We start from the raw sequence: 22,690 nt of genomic DNA, 5'->3' as shown, positions 1-22,690 counted from the left end.
CCATCCATTCATTTGTCTAATATTTTCATCCATCCATCCATCCATCCATTTGTCTAATATTTTCATCCATCCACTCTCCCATCCATCCATTTGTCCAATATTTCAACCCACCCACACACCCATCCATCCATTTGTCCAATATTTCCATCCATCCATCCATCCATCCATCCATCCATCCATCCATCCATTTGTCCAATATTTACATCTATTCATCCATCCGTTTGTCCAATATTTCCATCCATTCATCCATTTGTCCAATATTTCCATTTATCCGTCCATCAATTTGTCCAATATTTCCATCCATCCATCCATCCATCCATTTTTTTCAATATTTCCATCTATTTATCCATCCTTCCATCCATTTGTCCAATTTTTTTATCCATCCATCTGTCTATACGTCCATCCGTCCATCCATCCGTCCATCCATCCATCCATCCATCCATCCATCCATCCCATGTTTTGTAGCACACTATCTTCTAGATATGCTTAAAACTAAAATACTGATACTAACATCTAAATAACCGAATTTTAATTTTCATTGGACTTTTTACACCATTCTTTGTCCCTGTCTTTATTTTCAGGTGATTTATAAGAAGTTTCAGATCCTGTGCCCATTTGAGGAGTTCTCGGCCAATAGCACGCTCACACATGCTCAGTCAAACATCACGGTTGACCACGCCTACCATAACAGTCATGTGATGGAGGACGACTCACACTGCCACCCGCAGATGTTCACTGTCAACTCACAGGTGGAACACAATTCAATATGACTCAGAAAGAGGAGCACATTTTTATCTGTGCTTTTATAATCATCATTTAAAGTGACTTAAACATCTCTGTCTGTCCCACAGACTGCATACACCATTCCCATTCTGGCCTTTGCCTTCGTCTGCCACCCAGAGGTCCTGCCCATCTACACGGAGCTTCGCAAGTAGGTTGAATGCATCAATAGTATCTGACTGCAGACTTGCACATGCAAGATGAAAAATGCAGTTTTAGACATGCAGTCTCAGACACAATGTACTCAATAGAGCTAGTGATGTCATTATGAGGGGGAGGTTTTAAGAGCAGGGTTAGGTGTACATCCAGCTCAGCTTGCATCTGCACCCAGCCTGCAGCCAGACCCTTCTCCAATGCATTGAAAGAAAAGCTATTTTACACAATCCAGTTTGATAAGGTTTTTGAACAGAAGTGTGTGTAAACAACCAGCCTATAACTGTAAAAATACATAATTTTTATAATTCAAATTAGTCATCTCATATGCTTATAACGATATGTCACGATTTAGTAGCATTTCTCTAAATTCAATCAAATAATAGTTTCTATACACTCACCGGCCACTTTATTAGGTACATCTGTCCAACTGCTCCTTAACGCAAATTTTTAATCAGCCAATCACATGGCAACAACTCAATGCATTTAGGCATGTAGACATAGTCAAGACGATCTGGTGCAGTTTAAACGAGTACCAGACGGGCTGGTCTGAGTATTTCAGAAACTGCTGATTTACTGGGATTTTCATGCACAACCATCTGTAGAGTTTACAGAGAATGGTCCAAAAAGAATATATATATATATATATAAGCGGTAAATTGCACAGCCCTAATCGCCAATAAATCATGGTTCCCAAATGCATGGTTGCAGATTTCGTATTAGTCTTTCCTCCATTAAATGTGCAATGAATCATACCTGAAGTGCAAAGCACATGCTATTTAAAGCAACCCTGTACTTCTGCATCCTTTTTTGTGCATATAGACTGACTAGGAATCCCATGTTATTTCTCCCTTGCAGCCCAACACAGAAGAAGATGCAGCACGTTTCCAACATTTCCATTCTGATCATGTACACTATGTACTTTCTTGCTGCTCTGTTCGGATACCTAACCTTTTACAGTAAGTTTAACTCTTTTATATTTATCTAATACAAGTGTTAGGCTGCATATTAGATGCATCTTGTGCATTTTGCACTGAATTATGCATACATCATATATTATCCAAGGCAGCATATCTGAAATCACATACTACTGTAGGACTTTGCATTTTAACTGCAGATTTTCAGTCTATGCATATGTTCTAATGTACTATATATATATAAAGTAATGCTTTTCTTATAGTTATTTCTGTGTATTGATTATTTAGACCTGAGTATGAGTATGTACAGTTGAAGTCAGAATTATTAACCCACCTGAATTATTAGCCCCCCTGTTTATTTTTTCCCCAATTTCTGTTTAACAGAGAGAAGATTTTTTTCAACACATTTCTAAACATAATAGTTTTAATAACTCATCTCTAATAACTTTAACTTTATCTTTGTCATGATGAAAGTAAGTAATATTCGACTAGATATTTTTCAAGACACTTCCATACAGCTTAAAGTGACATTTAAAGGCTTAACTAGGTTAATTAGGGTAACTAGGCAGGTTAGGATAATTAGGCAAGTCATTGTATAATGATGGTTTGTTCTGTAGACTATCGAAAAAAATATAGCTTAGAGGGGCCAATAATATTGACCTTAAAATGTTTTGAAAAAAATTAAAAACTGCTTTTATTTTAGCCGAAACAAAACAAATAAGACTTTCTCCAGAAGAAAAAATATTATCAGACATACTGTGAAAATTTCTTTGCTCTGTTAAACATCATTTAGAACATATTTAAAAAAGAAAATAAAAAAATCAAAGGGGGGCTAATAATTCTGACTTACAGTACAGGTGAAGTCAGAATTATTAGTCGTCCCGAATTATTAGCCCCTGTATATTTTTCCCCCAAATTTCAGTTTAAAGGTGCTGTATGTAAGTTTTTGACTCTTCTAAAGCATAAAAATACCATAATATGTTTGCAGATATTTAAGAAACATGCTAAGTGAACGTTCTTGTTTATCTGAAAAACAATGCTGAAGTCAGATATTCTGCTTTGAAAATGTGCGTAACCTGCCGAAACGGCTGTCTTTGTTTTGGTCATTTAACCCGCCTTATGCCAGTTTAGCCAATTATATTTCAGCACCCGGGTTACCTTGGTGGAAAACAGCGTATTTCATTCATTCACTCAGTCAGGAAGGGTCTCAAAGTATGCGTCGTGACCGAAATGCGACCTCTAGTGGACAGTAGCAGACTTCAAAATGAGATGCGGATTCAGATTTCCACATGAGATTATTAAGTAGCAAATAACGTAAACATTAGGTGAGCAGGTTACATTGTAACCCCGTGTCCTAACAACACACTACGTGACGAGATAGGCAGTGATGAGCAATTCTGGCTGTTTGCACTGGACGAAACACGACAGAAATTTAAATACAGCCATTCAGAAACACAGAATATGCACTTATTGCACTCCAATGAAATGGTAAGGTTTGTAATCCAATTAATAGACATTAAACCTGGTCAACATTATTAAATGTAGATTCTGAATCACTGATCACAGATCTAAAGTTAAATTTTTAAATTGTTTATTTTATTTTCAAGATCTGAGGTGAACTATCTGCTGCTGCTTTCAGTATATGGCAATAAATGTCATGTAAAATGGCATTCAAACTAACATTATTAGCATTTAACACTGAAGAAAGCATATGAGGTGTACCTGAGGTGATCATTGTCAGTTTATCCTGTTGTTCAGCTGCAAGAAATATAAATAGTTGCTTTTATTTAGAGCATGATAGTCAGACTCTCTTCTGTTGATGTCGTCAATCTGGCAACCTGCGCTTGAATGTGTTTTAAACTAGGAGTGCAATACTTAGTTCAGCCACCGGGTGTCAAACTTACATACTGCACCTTAACAGAAAGAAGATTTTTTCAACACATTTCTTAACATAATAGTTTAATAACTCATTTCTAATAACTGAATTATTTTATCTTTGCCATAATGACAGTAAATAATATTTGACTAGATATTTTTCAGGATGTTAGTATTCAGCTTAAAGTGCAATTTAAAGGCTTAACTAGGTTAATTAGGTTGACTAGACAAATTAGGGTAATTAGGCAAGTTATTGTATAATGATGGTTTGTTCTGTAGTCAATCAAATAAATAAAGCTTAAAGAGGCTAAAAATATTGACCTTAAAATGGTTTTAAAAAATTAAAAACTCCTTTTATTCTAGCCGAAATAAACAAATAAGACTTTCTCCAGAAGAAAAAATATTAAAGGAAATACTGTGAAAAATTCCTTCCTCTGTTAAACATCATTTGGGAAATATTGGGAAAAGAAATTCACAGGATGGCTAATAATAATTTTGGCTTCAACTGTATCTGTATGCATTGTTAAATCAAACTAAAACTGCAGATTAAGCTGAGCGATTTCTTCATTTCTCCACAGCGAATGTTGAGCCTGAGCTCCTGCACACGTACAGCAGGATCGACCCATATGACACACTCATCCTCTGTGTGCGTTTGGCCGTTCTCACCGCCGTCACACTGACTGTGCCCATCGTTCTGTTCCCAGTGAGTTTCGCATCCACACATTATGGACAGATTGTGCTGTGCAGATTTGATTTCAGGCTGATTAACATTAAAAAAAGAGAGAGAGAAAAATCATACACCAAGCACTGTCGCCTCACAGCAAGAAGGCCGCTGGTTCGAGTCCCGGCTGTGTCAGTTGGCATTTCTGTGCATGTTCTCTCCATGTTGGTGTGGGTTTCCTCCGGGTGCTCCAGTTTCCCTCACAGTCCAAATACATGTGCTATAGGTGAACTGAAAAAAATAAATTGGCTGTAGAGTATGTGTGTGTGAATGAGTGTGTATGGATGTTTCCCAGTACTGGGCATCCGCTGTGTAAAACATATGCTGGATAAGTTGGCAGTTCATTCCGCTGTGGCGACCCCTGATAAATAAAGGGCCTAAGCATAAGGAAAATGAATGAATGAATAAATGTTTGAAATTTTGTAACTTTTAAGAGTTTTTTTCCTTCTGTTGAACACTAAAGAAGATATTTTGAAGAGAGCGAAAACCTCTAACTATTGACTTCCATAGTATTTTGTTTAGTTTTTCTTTACCATGGAAGTCAATGGTTACCGGTTTTCAGCTTTCTTCAAAATATCTTCTTTAGTGTTCAACAAAAGAAAGAAACTTGGAACCGTTTTGGAGAGTGAGTAAATAGTGAGTAAATTTTCATTTTTAGGTGAACTATTGCTTTTAGTTAGCTGTAATGTCTCTGATAGGAACTAGTTTAAACGGTTTTAATTTTGACTTTCTGCAGCATGCTTTGTATGCCAAAATAAGCAAGAGATAGGTTATGTAATACTCTGGGTCATAACCAGGGGTTCGGGACCCACTAGAGGGCCTCGGTACACTTTAAGTTTCATTTCTGAAAATGATTTATATTAAGTTTTAAATAAGGTAATACAGCTAAATATCTGAATTTTCTTTTTGGGCGGGATTTAGCTCTAAAAACATATTATTAGTGTAGGAAAATTACTGAACTGCTGAAAAAGAATAGTATAAAATTGTTAATAATAATATTTTACTATTAATTTTAAAAGGATAGAGAAATAGTCTTGATGTAAAAAAAATATTTATGCATTCATTATTTTACCTCCATTTATTTTATTTTATTTTATTTATTTTATTTATTTTTATTTATTTTTATTTTTATTTTATTTATATATTTATTTATTTTATTTTATTTTATTTTATTTTATTTTATTTTATTTTATTTTATTTTATTTTATTTTATTTTATTTTATTTTATTTTCATTTTATTTTTAATGTTTCTGTTCCTGAAGTACCAGGGCTCTTCCTGAATTGCAAACCTGAATGTATATAAGGGTATTTAAAAATGTTATTTGTAGACCTGCAAATGAATAGATTCTTAGAAAGTCCTTTTTCATTTTATTTCTAATTATGTAAAGATCTGAAATATATCATATCGAAATTGCAGTGATATGTGAGTTTAGCCAGGATTTCATATGCTGTTTATATTAATCAATACTGTTTCGGTGATTGTCTTGCGAAACTTTTTCTTTATCCACATTTAAGTTAAAAAATAAACAAACAAATAAATAACTAAATCAAGTAGTTAGAAAACAGTTTTATTGTTACAATGTCTTTGAATGTTGTTTTGGAGAATCTTGAGAATCAAAGATCGAAAACCACTGATGTAATACATGATCAATCTGAGGTAGAATAGGCATAAAAAAATGTATTGCTATGTCAAATGACTCATGTTGCCCACATAGATGAATACTGCATGGCATATTGTCAGATCTTGCTGTGCAGACTTAAAGGCATAGTTCACTAAAAAATGAAAATTTACTCATCATTTACACACTCATTCTTTCTTTTGATAACACACAAAACAAGATACTTTGAAGAATGTTTAAAAAAGCAGCCATCAACATCCATAGTAGGAACAAAAAAAATCTATACAAAGATGCAAATTAAACTTAAGCACAAAAATTTAATATTGCATAAAACATTTGCAAACAAAGCAGCCATGAATAAACCATTCAGTGAATCAAAGAGAACAAAATCATCACTTCCTGATAAACTGGAGCCAAATATCAAAAAGAAATACTGAGTTTGCTGAGGTAGGAGAAGCTGTGTGACTCTTTTTTTCTTATATAGTAAATTATAAAATATAAATACTAGCACCTCAAAAGATGAAATGCAATGAACACGCGGTGGCTTTTTGATGCATTTTGAGAGTATAGACACTCAAGACTGGAGATATAATAATATAATAATAATAATACTGAACTACTGTGATGACAAACTTTGGCTGAGGGATTTCAAAATGACAATAACAACATTTCAGATCTTTTACAATGTGCTTGTTCTGCTGGTTTGTCCATTAATGCCTTTCCATTGTACCTCTGGAATGTATTCAGTAAAAGGTGTTTCCATCATATTTTCTGCACTTTTTTCTTATCAGACAGTTAAACCACTGAGTTTTGTGCATTTTTATGTGCATTTTCAGCATTTATGCGCATCTTGGAATTTCTATTAAAGCGGCCATATTATGCCCATTTTTACAAGATGTTATCTCTGAAGTGCCTAGAGCAGGGGTCACCAAACTTGTTCCTGTAGGGCCGGTGTCCTGCAGATTTTAGCTCCAACCTTAATCAAACACACCTGAATGAGCTAATCAAGGTCTTACTAGGTATACTTAAAACACCCAGCCAGGTGTGTTGAGGCAAGTTGGAGCTAAACCCTGCAGGGACACTGGCCCTCTAGGACCGAGATTGGTGACCCCTTGCCTAGAGTGTGTATATGACGTTTCACCCTAAAATACCACACAGATCAGGTTATATATCCCTTTGAAACTTCCCCTTTTAGGCTTTGATCCAAATTGTGCCATTTTGGTGACTGTCGCTTTAAATTCAAATGAGTGTGCTTTTTTTTTTTAAAGAGGGCGGAGCTACAAAAGCCTATGCTTCAGCCTTTGTACATCCTAAAACTCCACATTCATAATGCCTCTTATGCCGAGTTCAGACTGCATGATTTTAGCCCTGATTGGTGCGTGAACTGAAGAGTGGGGTGGAATTCCGGGGGTTTTCCGGGAGACAGAACAATATGGCAGATGAGTCTGAAATACGGGAGACTCCCAGGAAAAACGGGAGTGTTGGCAGGTATGGGGTATTTGCAGGTTAGCAGGAGGTTGGAGGAGAACAGGGTGTCTGCGGGGTCTTAAAAAGTGTTAACAGACATTTAAGGCCCTTAAAAAGTCTTAAATGCTGTTACAATGTATTACATTTTGCATCAATTTTGATCATACAGTTGTATAATTATAGTGGTTTGCTAAAGTTTGAAATTTTGTTGATGCTATGTAGTTTATATTTTTATATTTGATGTCACGCTGCTTTGTTTACTGCAGTAACAAAGGCAGCACCATTATTTCTGCTGTTCCATAAGCGACACCTTCTGGATTAACATTTTTATAAAGTACATGAATAATGTTTTAGTCTAGGATTAGTTTCTTACAGGCAGTATTTAGTGAATATATTTAAAATATCGCCAATGTTTCCAGTTCAGACAAAGTGGTGATGAGGTCTTAAAATGTATAAAAGAGTGTTAAAAAAGGTGTCAAAAGGTATTGAATTTAACTCTCTGATTCCTGTATACTCCCTGGGAAAGTTAAAAGGGCTTCTTTTCAGTCTGTTTGGACCCAAGAATTGGAGGAAAAACTAGTTTAAATTTGGCAGGAGCACGCATGTCTGTTTGACGTGTCGTCTGAGCAATATCACAACCGCGTTAAAAAAGAGTTGAAGAGAAATTGCTAATTCCCTTCAAAAGCCAGGTGAGCAAAAGAAGTACGTTTTCTACCCCAATGTAGTTAATAATGAAAGATATACAACGTGACTACATGTTGTTTACGTGGCACTTCTTGCATGTGTTTGGTTATGAGACGTAGTTTGGACAAAGTTGTCGGCAATTCTTCCTATTTTAAAGTCATGCAGTGTAAAAACCCCTGTCGCCGATCCATCTTGCAGTGTAAACAAAGCACCGATGGAACGCAGTAGCCCAGATAGTCATGCAGTGTGAAAACATCTGTGATGCGACTACTTTGAAAATCATGCAGTCTGTACTCGGCATTAGTCGCTGACATTATCTTCAGCAGGTGAGAACTCTAATGGCAGACGGCTGCTTCTCACTTAGGGCTGTTTATGCTAATGAGGGAGAGATGGTCACTAATGGGCGGGGATTGCCCCCTCTGATGACTCATACAAAGGGAGAATGTCAGTCAAAGTGTTTCTGCAGACTGTTTTTTTATCAAGTGTGATTATAACAAATAAAATTACAATTTTTACCATTAGAGGCTGGCTATAATCACACAATGTTGCACATATTTGTTTAAACCTTGTATAAAAGTGACTTTTGCATAATAGGTCCCCACTAAACAATTTTTTTTATGCAACATTCCAATATATACATAAAAATAGTTGAATAAAAACATACCTAATGGCTGTTTTGATTCCAACACTCCTCAGTATATCTTCCTTCATGTTCGACAGAAGAAAGAAACTCAAAATGTAAAAGAGAGCATGATAACAGAATTTAGATTTTTTTTGTGTGTGAACTATCCCTTTAAAGATGATCAGGGATGAAATAAAGCTTCGTTTTCCTTCTTCTCAAAGGTGCGGAGAGCCATTCAGGAGATGGCCTTTCCTAATAAGAGCTTCAACTGGATCCGACACACCGCCATCGCTGTCGTTCTCCTGACGCTCATTAACATGCTGGTCATCTTCGCTCCCAACATCCTGGGCATCTTTGGCATCATTGGTGAGTTTTTCAATCTTCGCTGCCTCAAAATCTAGATCAGGAATGCCCACGTTTTCTTATAAAGGACCAAAAACTAGATTAAGGGTGGTGGGCCTAAGGTAAATAAACCAAACTCTGTTACATTAAAGTCACCATGTAAGTTCTTAATTTATTTAATATTTAAAAATAACTACAAAACATTGCTTTATATTAACTAATGCAGTATATACAGTTGAAGTCAGAATTAGTAGCCCCCCTGTATATTTTTGTAACCAATTTCTGTTTAACAGAAAAAATAATATTTCATTTCATATCAACACATTTCTAAACATAATAGCTTTAATAACTCATTTCTAATAACTGGTTTATTTTATCTTTGCCATGATGACAGTAAATAATATTTTACTAGATATTTTTCAAGACACTTCTATACAGCTTAAAGTGACATTTAAAGGCTTAACTAGGTTAATTAGGCAAGTTAGGGTAATTAGGCAAGTCATTGTATAACAGTGGTTTCTTAAGTAGACAATCATAAAAAATATTGCTTACGAAGGATAATAATATTGACCTTAAAATGGTTTAAAAAAATGTAAAACTGCTTTTATTCTAGCTGAAATAAAACAAATAAGACTTTATTCATAAGAAAAAATATTATAGAAAATACTGTGAAAAATTCCTGAATCTGTTCAACATCATTTGGGAAATATTTGAAAAAGAGAAAAAAATCACAGGAAGGCTAATAATATTGACTTCGACTTCGACTGTAGGAGGTCAAAAATGTGCTTTCTGACAACATGGAAATATGAGGGAAACAGTTCAGTGGTCCAACAGGCTTCTGAAACGTCAAAGGAAAGAGTCAAGCTGGCGTCAGATGCTGGTGTTGTTTTTACGGTGTGTTTAAAGGACTCTGACTCTTGTGTTTCTGGCCTTGAGCTTCAAACGTCACTTCTTTGAACAGAAAATGTTGTGCTGTTAAATCAATATTTTTGTGTTTTTTCTTAAATTACTTGGAAAGACAGTGAGTGTAAAGGTTTCATTTGATGGAAAACAAAACAAATCAATGATATGAAACACTTTTTACATTTTTTGTGCTCTTTTTAAACTCTAAATGTTAATGGCGATGGACTGAAAATGTAACTAAAAGGGTAGTATTCTTAGGGAAAAATGCTATAAAATATTTTGGGATGGTGACACGGTGGCTCAATGGTTAGCACTGTTGCCTCACAGCAGGAAGATCGCTGGTTCGAGCCTTGGCTGGGTCAGTTGGCATCTCTGTGTGGAGTTTGCATGTTCTCCAGTATTGCCGTGGATTTCCTCTGGGTGCTCCGGTTTCCCCCACAGTCCAAATACATGCATTATAGGTGAATTGAGCAATGGAAATTGTGAGTGTGAGTGTATGGATTTGTTTTCCAGTACTGGCTTGCAGTTGGAAGGGCATCCAGTGTGTAAAACATATGTTGGATAAGTTGGCGGTTCATTGCGCTGTGGCGATCTCTGATGAATAAAGGCACCAAGCGGAAGGAAAATGAATTTACTTTTAATTTAGCATTAATAATCATAAAAAATTTTATTTCACTTTTTCATGAAATTGTGTGAAATTCATGAAATAATGTGGCTTTTATATTTTATTTAAATTGTAACCTTTAAATAATTTTTTTTTAATTACATTTTACTCTGTTTTATTATATAGTAAGTTATTTAATTTCATTGTATATTTTATTTATTTATTAATTTTTTTCATTTCATTTGAGGTGCTTCCCAGATTTAGTTACTAGCTAATATTGTTAAAGATATTGACCAGGGCTATTCAATTGGCGGCGCGTGGGTAGAACCCGGCCCCCGAGGCAATTTGTTCTGGCCCTCGAAATAGTTTGACCAAGACATCAAAAATAAATTTAGTTCAGTCGAAAAACAGTCACTATAGTTATGAAGTGACGTGCGTCTGTTCAATACAGCATGAGCTGCAGTTGAAGGCTGCGCAGAGCGTGAGTCACCTGACATTAAGCGAGTGGTGCGAGCAGCCAAAAACATTTGGATATGTTTATAGAAAAGGGCTTTTGTACAATGCACTGATATCGTTAATAGGGATGCAACGATTAGCCGATTTCGATATTAACCGCGCTTTATTTACGATTAATTAATCGCAAAGGCTTCTCAATGCCGCGTTTCTGTTGCACAGAACAAAACTGCTGCAACTAAGCAAAGTTATGCTAACTGTGTGCTAGTTTAAACTTTCGAGTTTATACTGAGGCTAATACGCACACACTGGATTAACTATAGCAGCAGGTCGTTCACATATCACCCTCCAGGCGCTCACAGTAGAAATTATCTCACACTGTTGTGGTGAGAGTTGTGTGTGGCTTTCAGTGCAATGTAAACAAAAGATACGTTAGAGGAATTATTACAAATTATTAAAATGATTATGTATGTATGAACACAGATGATAACAACAGTTCAATTAAATTCTTAGCTAATATAAAGCTTAAACTAACATTAGACAAATATATATATATTTTTTTATTTAGTGTTCTGTCATTGATCTTCATTGTAGAATGATCACTTATGTTTAAATCAAAACTTTTTCATTTATTTTAAATTATTTATTTCATTTATTCTTTTTAAGAAATAGATTATTGTTTGTTTTTTATTAATATTTTGTGCTGTATTTGGTTACTGAGCAGCAATAAACAACACTTCAAAATATTAAATATGTATTTCTTGTAATTTTCTAAACTAGCAGTGTTTTGAATTTAATAAAAATAATCATGATAACCGTGAAACCTTCTTCAGACTATAATCGTACAACCAAAATCTATAATCGCTGCATTACTAATTGTCACGCAGATTAAAATATAACACATGAATGTGTCTGAATGTAGAAGACCCCTACTTGAGCAATACACTGATTTTGTTGTGCTTTGAAATACAACATTTGAATATGTTTGTAAAAAAAGCCACATTGTACAATGCAGTGATGTTATGTAGTTTCAAAATACAACAGATTAACGTTTTTATGTAGAAAAAGCCAGCATGGGTGTCTTAAGGAGCAAAAATACAACATAAGGGCTCTTATATTGCTGTTGTGTCATCACTCATATTGCAAGTCATATCTCTCCGGCCCCTCATTTGGCATGCTTTTCATGAACTGGCCCCCATGACAAACTAATTGAATAGCCCCAATAAAGACTATAGACCAGAGATTCTCAATGTCTACATTAAGAGGTCCAAATCTGAATTTCTATGAAGGTCAAAGATCTGGAACAATTAATATTACATCACTTGTTTTTAATAAACATCCATAACATGCATCACAAATCAACACTATTTATCTTTCTTTAAATAAAGTGTCATTTGCATAAAAACATTAAATACAATGTACAGTTGAAGTCAGAATTATTAGCCCCTCAGAATTATTAGCCCCCCCTGTTTTTTTCCCCCCCAATTTTGTTTAACGGAGAGCAGATTTTTTCAACACATTTCTAAACATAATAGTTTTAATAACTCATAACTAATAACTAATAACTCGCTCCAATAATTCTGACTACAACTGTAAATGTGGCAAAACCATTAATAACGTACATTTTTTATAAAACAGTGGTATCTGTATGCAGCCATGATGATACAAGCTGAGATTGCATATCTCAGAGATGCACTGTCAGACACAATACCCCTAAGGTTAGGGGTGGGGTTAGGGGTTGGCATTAAAAAGCATTCCATGCAGGCCAACTGCACCAGGTCTGCATCCAGACCTCTCTCCAAAAAAAGGGAAAAATACAAAAGGTGTGTAATGAAAACTGTGTGTTGTAGTTTCGCAGTCCTTATATCTGTATTTTGAGGATATGTCTGTGTTTCGTTTCATAGTGGCGTTTCACATTTCCACTTTTTCAACTCCAATTGTCTCAATAAAAATCAAAGCTAAATGGCTTTGTGCTGGCTTGTGGCAAAATAAACGCATACTAATCTGTCCATTCAACTCTGAACTTTCGATTCTCCTCATCAAGTTTTCTTTTGCATGAGACCCACATCTTCAATTATTCAAATGATCGCTTTGCTGCCGTGTGTTAAAGCAGTTGCGCACGGGCTCGATCACGCGAAGCCTCGTATGATCACTGGATGTCGTGACAATAAGTCATGTAGGAAAACTTTGAATATTTTGCCTTCGATTTTATTTTAGCCTGTATTCTTTTAACAAAAATAAAAACAACTGAAGTGTTGATTTACAAGGTTTATGCATTTATCAATGAAGAAAATCTACCATTTGAATCCTTCACGCATGCTCTTGCAATACGAAATACAGTCGGCTCCGTATTGAATACCCCCGTGGTCCAGACTTTGAGAAGCACAGCTATAGACCATTTCGTTGTGGTGATGCCATTGGCCCATGAACATTTCCATTTCCTATTTTAATAACTGTAACAAGAGGTAATTCAATCATATCTCAATGTTAAACCAGCTGTCATAATGTTATTTATCAATATGTAGACTTTTTTTAGGATTCTCGGAAGCTATGGAAATAAAAAATGTAAAACAGGAAATACGTTAGGACCATTGTTATTGTTTACATCCCTCAAAACGGTCTATAAAGGACCCACAATTCTTACTGTGATGGCCATGAAACAAAACCAAAATAATATTGGCCCAACATAGGCTTTTCATTGAACGTTTTCCATTCTTATGTTCATCAGCAAAGACAGCAGGTTTAATTGCCATCAGTGTCAGCTTTAACTGTATTCAGCTGATTAACTCATTTACATTTGTCTCTTTTTCCCTCCTCCAGGTGCGACATCCGCTCCATGTCTGATCTTCATCTTCCCCGCTGTTTTCTACATCCGCATCGTACCCAAGGATAAGGAGCCGATGCGCTCTACTCCCAAAATCTTTGTGAGTTTTGTTTGTATGATTTATTGCTACTCAGAAAAGCTCAGTTTGAAAACTGTTTCTTCGGTTTATGCCGCTTCATTTCCGTTATCTGTCTCTGATAATTCCTGACTGAGCCGTTTTCCTGCTTCCTATCATAACTGATGAGGATTAACATTACATTTTATTTTACTCTTTAAATGAATCAATAAATGTGTTTTTCTTTTTAATTTCTTACATTTTTATTTTAAATTATTATGTAATATGTTTTTATATTTTTATAATATTTATTTTTATTTATTCCTAATTATTTTGATTGTTTATTTTAGCATAAATCTATTTGTTTTTTCATTTTAATTACTTGCATTTTTATTTTCAATTATGTAATATGTTTTTATTTATTTTTGAGCAATATTTAGTTTTGTACAATCTATTTCTTTCTCGTTTTTTGATTGTTTAATTTTGCATAATAAATCATTACTTTTTTTTGTTTCTTACATTTTTATTTTTAATTATTAATAATATGTATTATTGTAATATGTTTTTATGTATTTTTATATTATTTAATTTGTAAGGTTTACTTATTCCTACCTATTTTGATTTAGTTTAAATTAGCATAAATAAATCATTTTTTCAATTGTTTCTTACAATTTTATTTTAAATTATTATGTAATGTTTTTTATATAATATTTTTATGTAATATTTATTTTGTTATTTATTTTATTAAGTTTATGTATACCTAATTATTTTGATTGTTTAATTTAGCATAAAAATTAAAAAAAAATTTCCTTTTATGTTTTTGAGGAATATTTAATTTGTACATTTTATTTATTTATTTATTTATTTATTTATTTATTTATTTATTTATTTATTTATTTATTTAGATTGTTTAAATTAGCATAAACCGTTTTATTTTTTTATTTCTTACATTTTTAATTTAAATTATAAGGTTATGTTTTCATATATTTTTATATTACTTCATTTTGTAAGTTTTATTTATTCCAAATTTTTAGTTTGTTTAATTTAGCATAAATAAATCCTTTAATTTTTTTCTTTAATTTCTTTAATTTTTATTTTTGAATATTATGCAATATGTTTATATGTTTATATATATATATATATATATATATATATATATATATATATATATATATATATATATATATATATAAATATTTAATTTGTACGTTTTATTAATTTCAAATTTTTTGATTGTTTAATTTAGCATAAATTATTATTTTTTAATCTATCAAATCTCCAAATTATTTTCAGTGCCTTTATTAATAAAATTATTCAATTGATGCAGGGCATTAGATGGGATTAGACGGGATTAGTTTGTACCATGCAAAAAGCCAATCATCTGATACTCCATTTGGTGACTGGAATTGCATGCATGCATGTTGCTTTGCATAAATACAGAATCAGCCAATTAAAACAGTAGGCTGGAATTATGCAAATGTGCTACAAACCTATGTAAAGTTGCTTCAGATAGAACTGTTTCCTTTTTTTTGGTGACAATAATTCCATTTATAATAGTGTGAAAAATCTGACATAATAAAACATGACGGGACTCTTCAGTTTGTGTAGAAAACCAGTAACTATTTTGTTAACTAACAGTAATATTTTTTATACTGTAATATTAAATCACAGTCTATTTTTTTATATTTCTTCCAGGCTGCCTGTTTTGCTGGATTGGGGGTGTTGTTTATGATAATGAGCTTGAGCTTCATCATCATTGATTGGACAACAGGCAGCGGCAGTGCTCTCGGCGGCCACTAGGGGACAAACTCTAACGAATGAGTGTGTGTTTGGATGAGAATGTGTGGCGTACGTATGGTAATGATTTATTTGTATCCGTATTTGTCTGACACAGAGGATGCTCTATCTCGCGGTGGGAAGGGAAGTTGCGGGGGACCCGAAGCAAAAATCCCAATTTCCACAGATGACAATAATTCGGAAAGAAGTCCAATATGCTATACTTGTGTCAGTTTGGAATGATTACTTTTTTATTTATTGAAGGGTTAATGCATCCTCACTTATCCTGTAGAAATATGCTTTTATTGCTCAGATTTGCTATACATTTTTTTTATTCACTTTCTGTTTTATCAATCCAGAGCTTTTACACTTGACACAACCACAAGTACTGTAGAAACACACCACTGTCAAAAGCAATAAGTTGACTTTACTTAAACTGAGTAAATCTGTTGTCTTAAAATGATTAAATATGTGACCAATGTGTCTAATTATTGAAATTCATCCAATAAAAGGTTGTCAGTTTAATAGTTTCAAATTACAACAAGTTCACTCACTTTTTAAAGGGATAGTTTGCAAAACATTTTACTAAATTGATCATATTTTACCCATGTTTACTCTATTTATTCGACCTTGTATGGTTTCTTTTTTCTGCCAAACACTCAAAAGATATTTTGAAGAAAGCTGGAAACCTGTAACCAATAACGTCCATAGTGGGTGAAACAAATACTATAGAAGTCAATGGTTACAGGTTTCTATATATACATTGTTTGTGTTTAACAGAAAAAGTAAAGTTAAAAGTGTTAAAATCAAATAAAAAAACAAAGTATTAAATTATTAAAATCATTACAATTATTAAAATCAAGTAAAAAACAAATAAATGTATTAAATTCTTACTGAAATTGTTAAAAATATTAAATTAAAAATCAAATAAAAGTATTAAATTATAATTAAAATCATTACAATTATTAAAATCAACTAAAAAAACAAATAACTATTACTAAAATCATTAAAGTTATTAAATTAAAAACAAATAAATGTATTAAATTATTACTGAAATCATTAAAAGTATTAAATTAAAAATCAAATAAAAGTATTAAATTATAATTAAAATCATTACAATTATTAAAATCAAATAAAAAACAAATAATTATTACTAAAATCATTAAAATTATTAAATTAAAAACAAAATAAAATTATTAAATTATTACTAAAACATTAAAATAAAAAGCAAATCAAATCATACTGAATCTAATTTATAAAAATTGCTAAATATAAAAGAACTTTAATTAAATTATGACTGACAAAATACATTTTCAAAAACATATTAAATAATCATTTAAAATTTAAGAAATAAAACGGAAACAAATAATTTATCTAAATAAAACGGACAAATTTAATATTATTAAAAGAAATATGTAAAATTATTAAATGAATAATTAAATGTAAAATAAATGTATTTATGCTAAGTTAAAGAATCAAAAATAAAATATTTTGGGAGAAATAAAACCTACAAATGAAATATTAATAAAAACAATATAAAAACATATTTCATCACAATTTGTAAATGTGTGAGGAGTGTGTAAATGATTACAGAAATTCCATTTTTGGGTGAACGGTCCCTTTAAGTAAAGTTAGTAATTGGTTTTTACAGTACGTAATTAAACTCTTCACTCACAAAATGACATTTGCTGTTTGTTCAAACTACTTTAAAATGAGTTGAAACAACACAATTCTTTAGGGACAACTTAATCGTTTTATGTTCAATCCACTTGAATTTATAAAAACGAATAAGCTAACTTAACTCCTTCATGTTGTCGCAACACAAATCGATTGCGTAGAACCCACAAAAAATACTGGGTTCCACATAATCCCTTCATGTCATCCCAATGCAAATCAATTAAGTTAACTTCATGTTTTTTTTGCAATTTTAAGTTAATTGAACATAAAACAATTAAAAATACATAAATTTGTGATTACAACGAGTACATAAAACTCAGGAATCGTGTTGTTTCAGCTCATTTTAAACTAGTAGTTTGAACAAGCAGCAAACATTTGAGTGTAGATTTGTGAAATGGCAGCAAATGCATTGTACAATAATAACCTGGACATCAAATTTGTACATCTTTCTAGTAGAATGACTTGAGTTAATTTAGTAAACGTGAGTCTGTTGCTCTCCAGTGCGCTTTGGGCAATCAACTAGTCACATTTATTCCTATTATTTCAGCATACTACACTGTAAAAAAACAACACAGTTGACTCAACCTAAAATGTTAAGGCAACAAACTTCAGGACATTTTTGAGTTGACTCAACTTTCAACCCAGTTACTTCACTTGACTCGATTTAAGTTGAGTTGCCTGATTTTTTTTACAGTGTAGTTTTCAGGTCAAGTGAGAGTGCATTTTAGGATACACTATAAAAAGCTACTGTATTACTTAAAAAGTTGAGTAAATCCATTGCCTTTAAAAGTGACAAGTTGATTTTACTTACATAATGTAATGTATTTCTGTTGCAACCTATAAAAATTAAGTGAACTTAATAGTTTTAAGTACGCACATAGTTCATTAACTTAATCATTTTAAGGCAACTAATCACTTTTTACAGTGTCCTACACAATTTCCGTGTGCCAAAACGAATGATTTCTATAATCAAGCATATTTTCTGTTTTAGCATTCGTGCCTTGACGAGATTTAACAGCGAAAAGCATATTTATTTCTATGTAGCGAATATATTTTGCAGTTCACTGGATGAGTATTAGTCTATATTCTAGTATTAATACAATAAACGTGTCCTTAATTGTTTTTGTTCACACTGATACTGCCTGCGTATGCAAACACTATACGATGATGACATCGCAAATCTGTTTTATCACTTGAAATAAATGTAATCCGCCTTGTGTTAGAATCCCATAGTAGATATTTAGAAAAATGCTGACTTCCATAGTCGTTTTTTTCATACTATAGATGACTAAGCAGCATTCTTCAAAATATCTTCTTTGCTCATATTAAAGGGATAGATGACCCCAAAATGAGGTTCCTCGTGGTTTCTGTCTCTGTTGAACACAAATATTGGTATCACTTTATTTTGATGGTCCCTTTAAGACATTTTGTACATTGCATCTACATGCCAACTAATTCTCATTAGATTATAAGTAGACTGTTAGGTTGGGGTTAGGGTTAGTGTAAGTTGATATGTACTTGCAAAGTTTCTTATAGTCAGTTAAATGTCTGTTGAAGGTGCAGTATTAGCAGATATTAAGCAGACAGTCTACTAATACTCAAATGAGAATTGAGGCATGAAGTCGCAATGCAACTTTTAGTCAACAACATGTGCAATAGGGATCATCAAAATAAAGTCTTACCAAGATATTTTTGAAGAATGCTGCTCGGTCATCTATAGTAAGATAAAAATGACTATGGAGGTCAGCATTTTTCTAAATATCTACTATTTGTGTTCAACTGAAAGAAGAAACTCATACAGGATCAAACAAGTGAATGATGAGCAAATGATGGCAGATTTGTATTTTTGGGTGTACTGTCTCTTTAAGCGTTTCACCGCAGTGAAGTCGAAGTGATTGCGTTTGGAAGCTGCTCTCGGATGGTATCTCGCATGGAAACGGTTGTAAATGTTTTATTTTTTCACATCTGTGTGTTTGACATGTCTTTTCTTGTACTTGTGGACCCTGTTTTGTTATTAGCAGTATAGTTTTTATTTTTTGGTTTTCAGTATTTGCTCTTGCTCAGTGGTTCATGTGATGCTTTCAAAAGCGTAATGTGTTCATATTCTGCCAAATGATTATGCTGTGCAGTCCTAGTGTACAATAATATCATGTGCCTTAGGTTAGTAGTGGCGGATATCGGTTAACACGTGAGCGAACAGCAGTTTTTTTTTTGCCTCACAGACTAACGACCGATTCATTTGGAGTATATATAACCTGACCTGACATTGTAGTGTTGTTTATACTGTTGACAAAAAACAAACTGAACTTCATGCTGGAGATTGAAGTACAATGTCAGTCTGCAAATGTCACTACACTGTAAAAATGAGCAGTTTTGTGCAATTTGTGATGCATGTTTTTTATTTTTCCCCATTTATTTGTGCTTTTGAACTGCATTATGGGAGATTTATCTATCTACAAACAACTTTTAACCTTAAAACATTGGAAAATGTACTTTGATAAACATTTTTAATAGTTTAAAATGATATATTGCTTGGGTTGGTGTTGTACACTACCTGACAAAAGTCTTGTTGTCGATCCCAGTTGTAAGAGCAACAAATACTAACTTGACTTCTAGTTGATCATTTGGAAAAGTGGCAGAAGGTGAATTTTTCTCATGAATCATCTTTTGAACTGCATCCCAATCATCACAAATACTGAAGAAGATCTACTGGAACCCGCATGGACCCAAGATTCTCACAGAAATCAGTCAAGTTTGTTGAAGGAAAAATCATGGTTTGGGGTTACATTCAGTATGGGGGTGTGTGAGAGATCTGTGGATTGTAACATCAACAGCCAGAGGTATTAAGACATTTGTGCTGCCCATTACATTACAAACCACAAGAGAGGGCAGATTCTTTAGCAGGATAGCGCTCCTCATACTTCAGCCTCCATATCCAAGTTCCTGAAAGCAAAGAAGGTCAAGGTGTTCCAGGATTGGCCAGCCCAGTCACCATACATGAACATTATTGAGCATGTTTGGGGTAGGATGAAGGTGGAGGCATTGAAGATGAATCCAAAGAATCTTGATGAACTCTGGGAGTCCTGCAAGAACGCTTTCTTTGCCATTCCAGATGACTTTATTAATAAGTGATTTGAGTCATTGTAGAGATGTATGGATGCAGTCCTCCAAGCTCATGAGAGTCATACACAATACTCATTGTGTTTCCACTACACCATGACTTTATTTATAATCAATACTGGACATTATTTCTGTTAAGTGACAAGACTTTAGTCTAAGCAAAGTCAGACCTTACGGTCCTAATGAAATCATTAGGAATCAAGGCATGATCATATTTAGTTTTGGTAAAATAAGTGTAATCTAGAGGCCTTTGCCTTTCATATAAGCCACTTCTGATACCAAATGATCAACTAGAAGTCAAGTTATTATTTGTTGTTTTTAAAACTTGGATAGGCGACAAGACTTTTGTCAGGGGGTGTATATTGCGCTACAAAAACCTTGTAATAAGCAACTAGTACATTTTTCTGTTATTGTACAGATTATTTCACATACATTTTATCGTTTCAAACTACTAAAATGTCAATAAAAGTCACTTTGTTAAACTGTAATGTTGAATAATCAACATTAAAAGTCAACAGAGCAGGAATAAACATCCCATAATGCAATTTAAAACCGTAAATAAACTTCGTCACCTTAGAATTATAAGGTTCTATCTGACATTTTTGTCAAAATTGAGTTATTGACATATTCTTATTAAATGACAACTTATTTACATTATGGGATGTTTTTTATAAGTTGTTTACATTTTAAGACTTTTTGTTCAAAAAACAAATGTTACACACATACTGTTCGCTATATGGAATGCAAAAACTTTGAAGCTCAATATCTCAAAGTCATTCCGAACGCGTATAAAATCATTTAGAATGCAGATAGAACCTTAAAATTCCAAGGTGAGGACTTGTTAATCACAAAATACACATAACAGTTATTGTTTTACAGTGCATTTAACATTTAATGATGTGTTACAGTATGCGAATCTTGCTTTATGTTCATGAGACTGATTCTAATATGTAGTTTGTGAAGTATTATGCTGTCTAAATATTCTAAAGAAAAGTGCCTCGTATTGCAACCATCTACCTTAGATGCTCTGTAGATACTACCTATCTTTTTTTGTGTTATAGGTCTTGGGTAAATAGACCTCAGACTTTATTATTCTATTTTATTTTTTAATCCGTATTTTTTAAAATCATGGTGAATTCTGAATTGTAATTTTATTATTATACTTTATTTTAAAAAGTAGTTTTAGATGTAGCCTTGCTGTCTATATTTGATATTTCCTTCAACCAAAGGTGACGGAGCATAAATTAATCGATAATAATATTGATTATTCTGTATTGGGATGTATATGGTGTGTAATGCAAACAATCTGGTATAAATAATCTGGAATTTTCCCCTTCATAGTTTTATTTACACCTATTTAATCAATTCAGTCGGGTTCATATGATAGATTGTTTAGTGCATTCGTATATATTGTATATAAATGTGAACCGCTTTTATTTGTGATGCATATTTAGCTTGTATATTGTAAATAGCAGAACCACTTTGACAATAAAAAGCTGTTTTTAAACCTGTATGTGATTTTGGCATTTACTGTTACAACATTGATCGTTAATACGCTGGTGAGCTTAGGTTTATTAAGATATTAAAATATTGTGATTCGTTTTTCTAACCCTTGAAGGCGATACTTGCAGATCAACATAGCAAATGCCAGATATAATTCAATGTAAATGTACATGTTTTATTGTACTATTAAAGTCTTTTATCTACAAAAGTTTTTCTCAACATTTCAAACGTTTTCTCTGGTTATTTTAAGCACTAAAGAGGAGTTCAAGAACAAACGCGCTGTAAAGAGTCGTTCGTTTGAATCGGTTCTTTTTGAGTGATTCTTTTACATTAACATTTACATTTAGTCATTTAGCAGACGCTTTTATCCAAAGCGACTTACAAATGAGGACAAGGAAGCAGTTTACACAACTATAAGAGCAACAGTGAATAAGTGCTATAGACAAGTTTCAGGTGTGTAAAGTCTAAGAAGCAAAGCATTAGAAAATTTGTATTTATTTATTTTTTTGGAGAGAGTACAGTTAGTGGTATAGCCAGAGAGGCAGTTAAGATTAGGAAGGAAAGTGGAGACTAAATAGTTGAGTTTTTAGTCGTT

General features: G+C 33.0%; 1 protein-coding gene across 2 annotated transcripts in view; it reads left to right on the top strand.

Moving 5' to 3' along the window:
- Positions 1–22,103, top strand: part of slc38a3b (solute carrier family 38 member 3b) — an 88,251-nt gene extending 66,148 nt beyond the window's left edge. For both annotated transcript variants that reach the window (XM_056460563.1, XM_056460562.1), the window contains 7 exons: positions 582–749; positions 852–931; positions 1,792–1,892; positions 4,304–4,428; positions 9,060–9,204; positions 13,961–14,064; positions 15,715–22,103. In XM_056460563.1, coding sequence (XP_056316538.1) covers positions 582–749; positions 852–931; positions 1,792–1,892; positions 4,304–4,428; positions 9,060–9,204; positions 13,961–14,064; positions 15,715–15,819 — 828 coding nt within the window. In that variant the 3' untranslated portion in view covers positions 15,820–22,103. The remainder of the gene's footprint in view (positions 1–581; positions 750–851; positions 932–1,791; positions 1,893–4,303; positions 4,429–9,059; positions 9,205–13,960; positions 14,065–15,714) is intronic.
- Positions 22,104–22,690: the final 587 nt, after the last annotated feature.

Source organism: Danio aesculapii, chromosome 6 (assembly GCF_903798145.1).
Source record: "Danio aesculapii chromosome 6, fDanAes4.1, whole genome shotgun sequence".
Lineage (NCBI taxonomy): Eukaryota > Metazoa > Chordata > Actinopteri > Cypriniformes > Danionidae > Danio > Danio aesculapii.
This window is presented reverse-complemented; position numbering and strand designations above follow the sequence as displayed.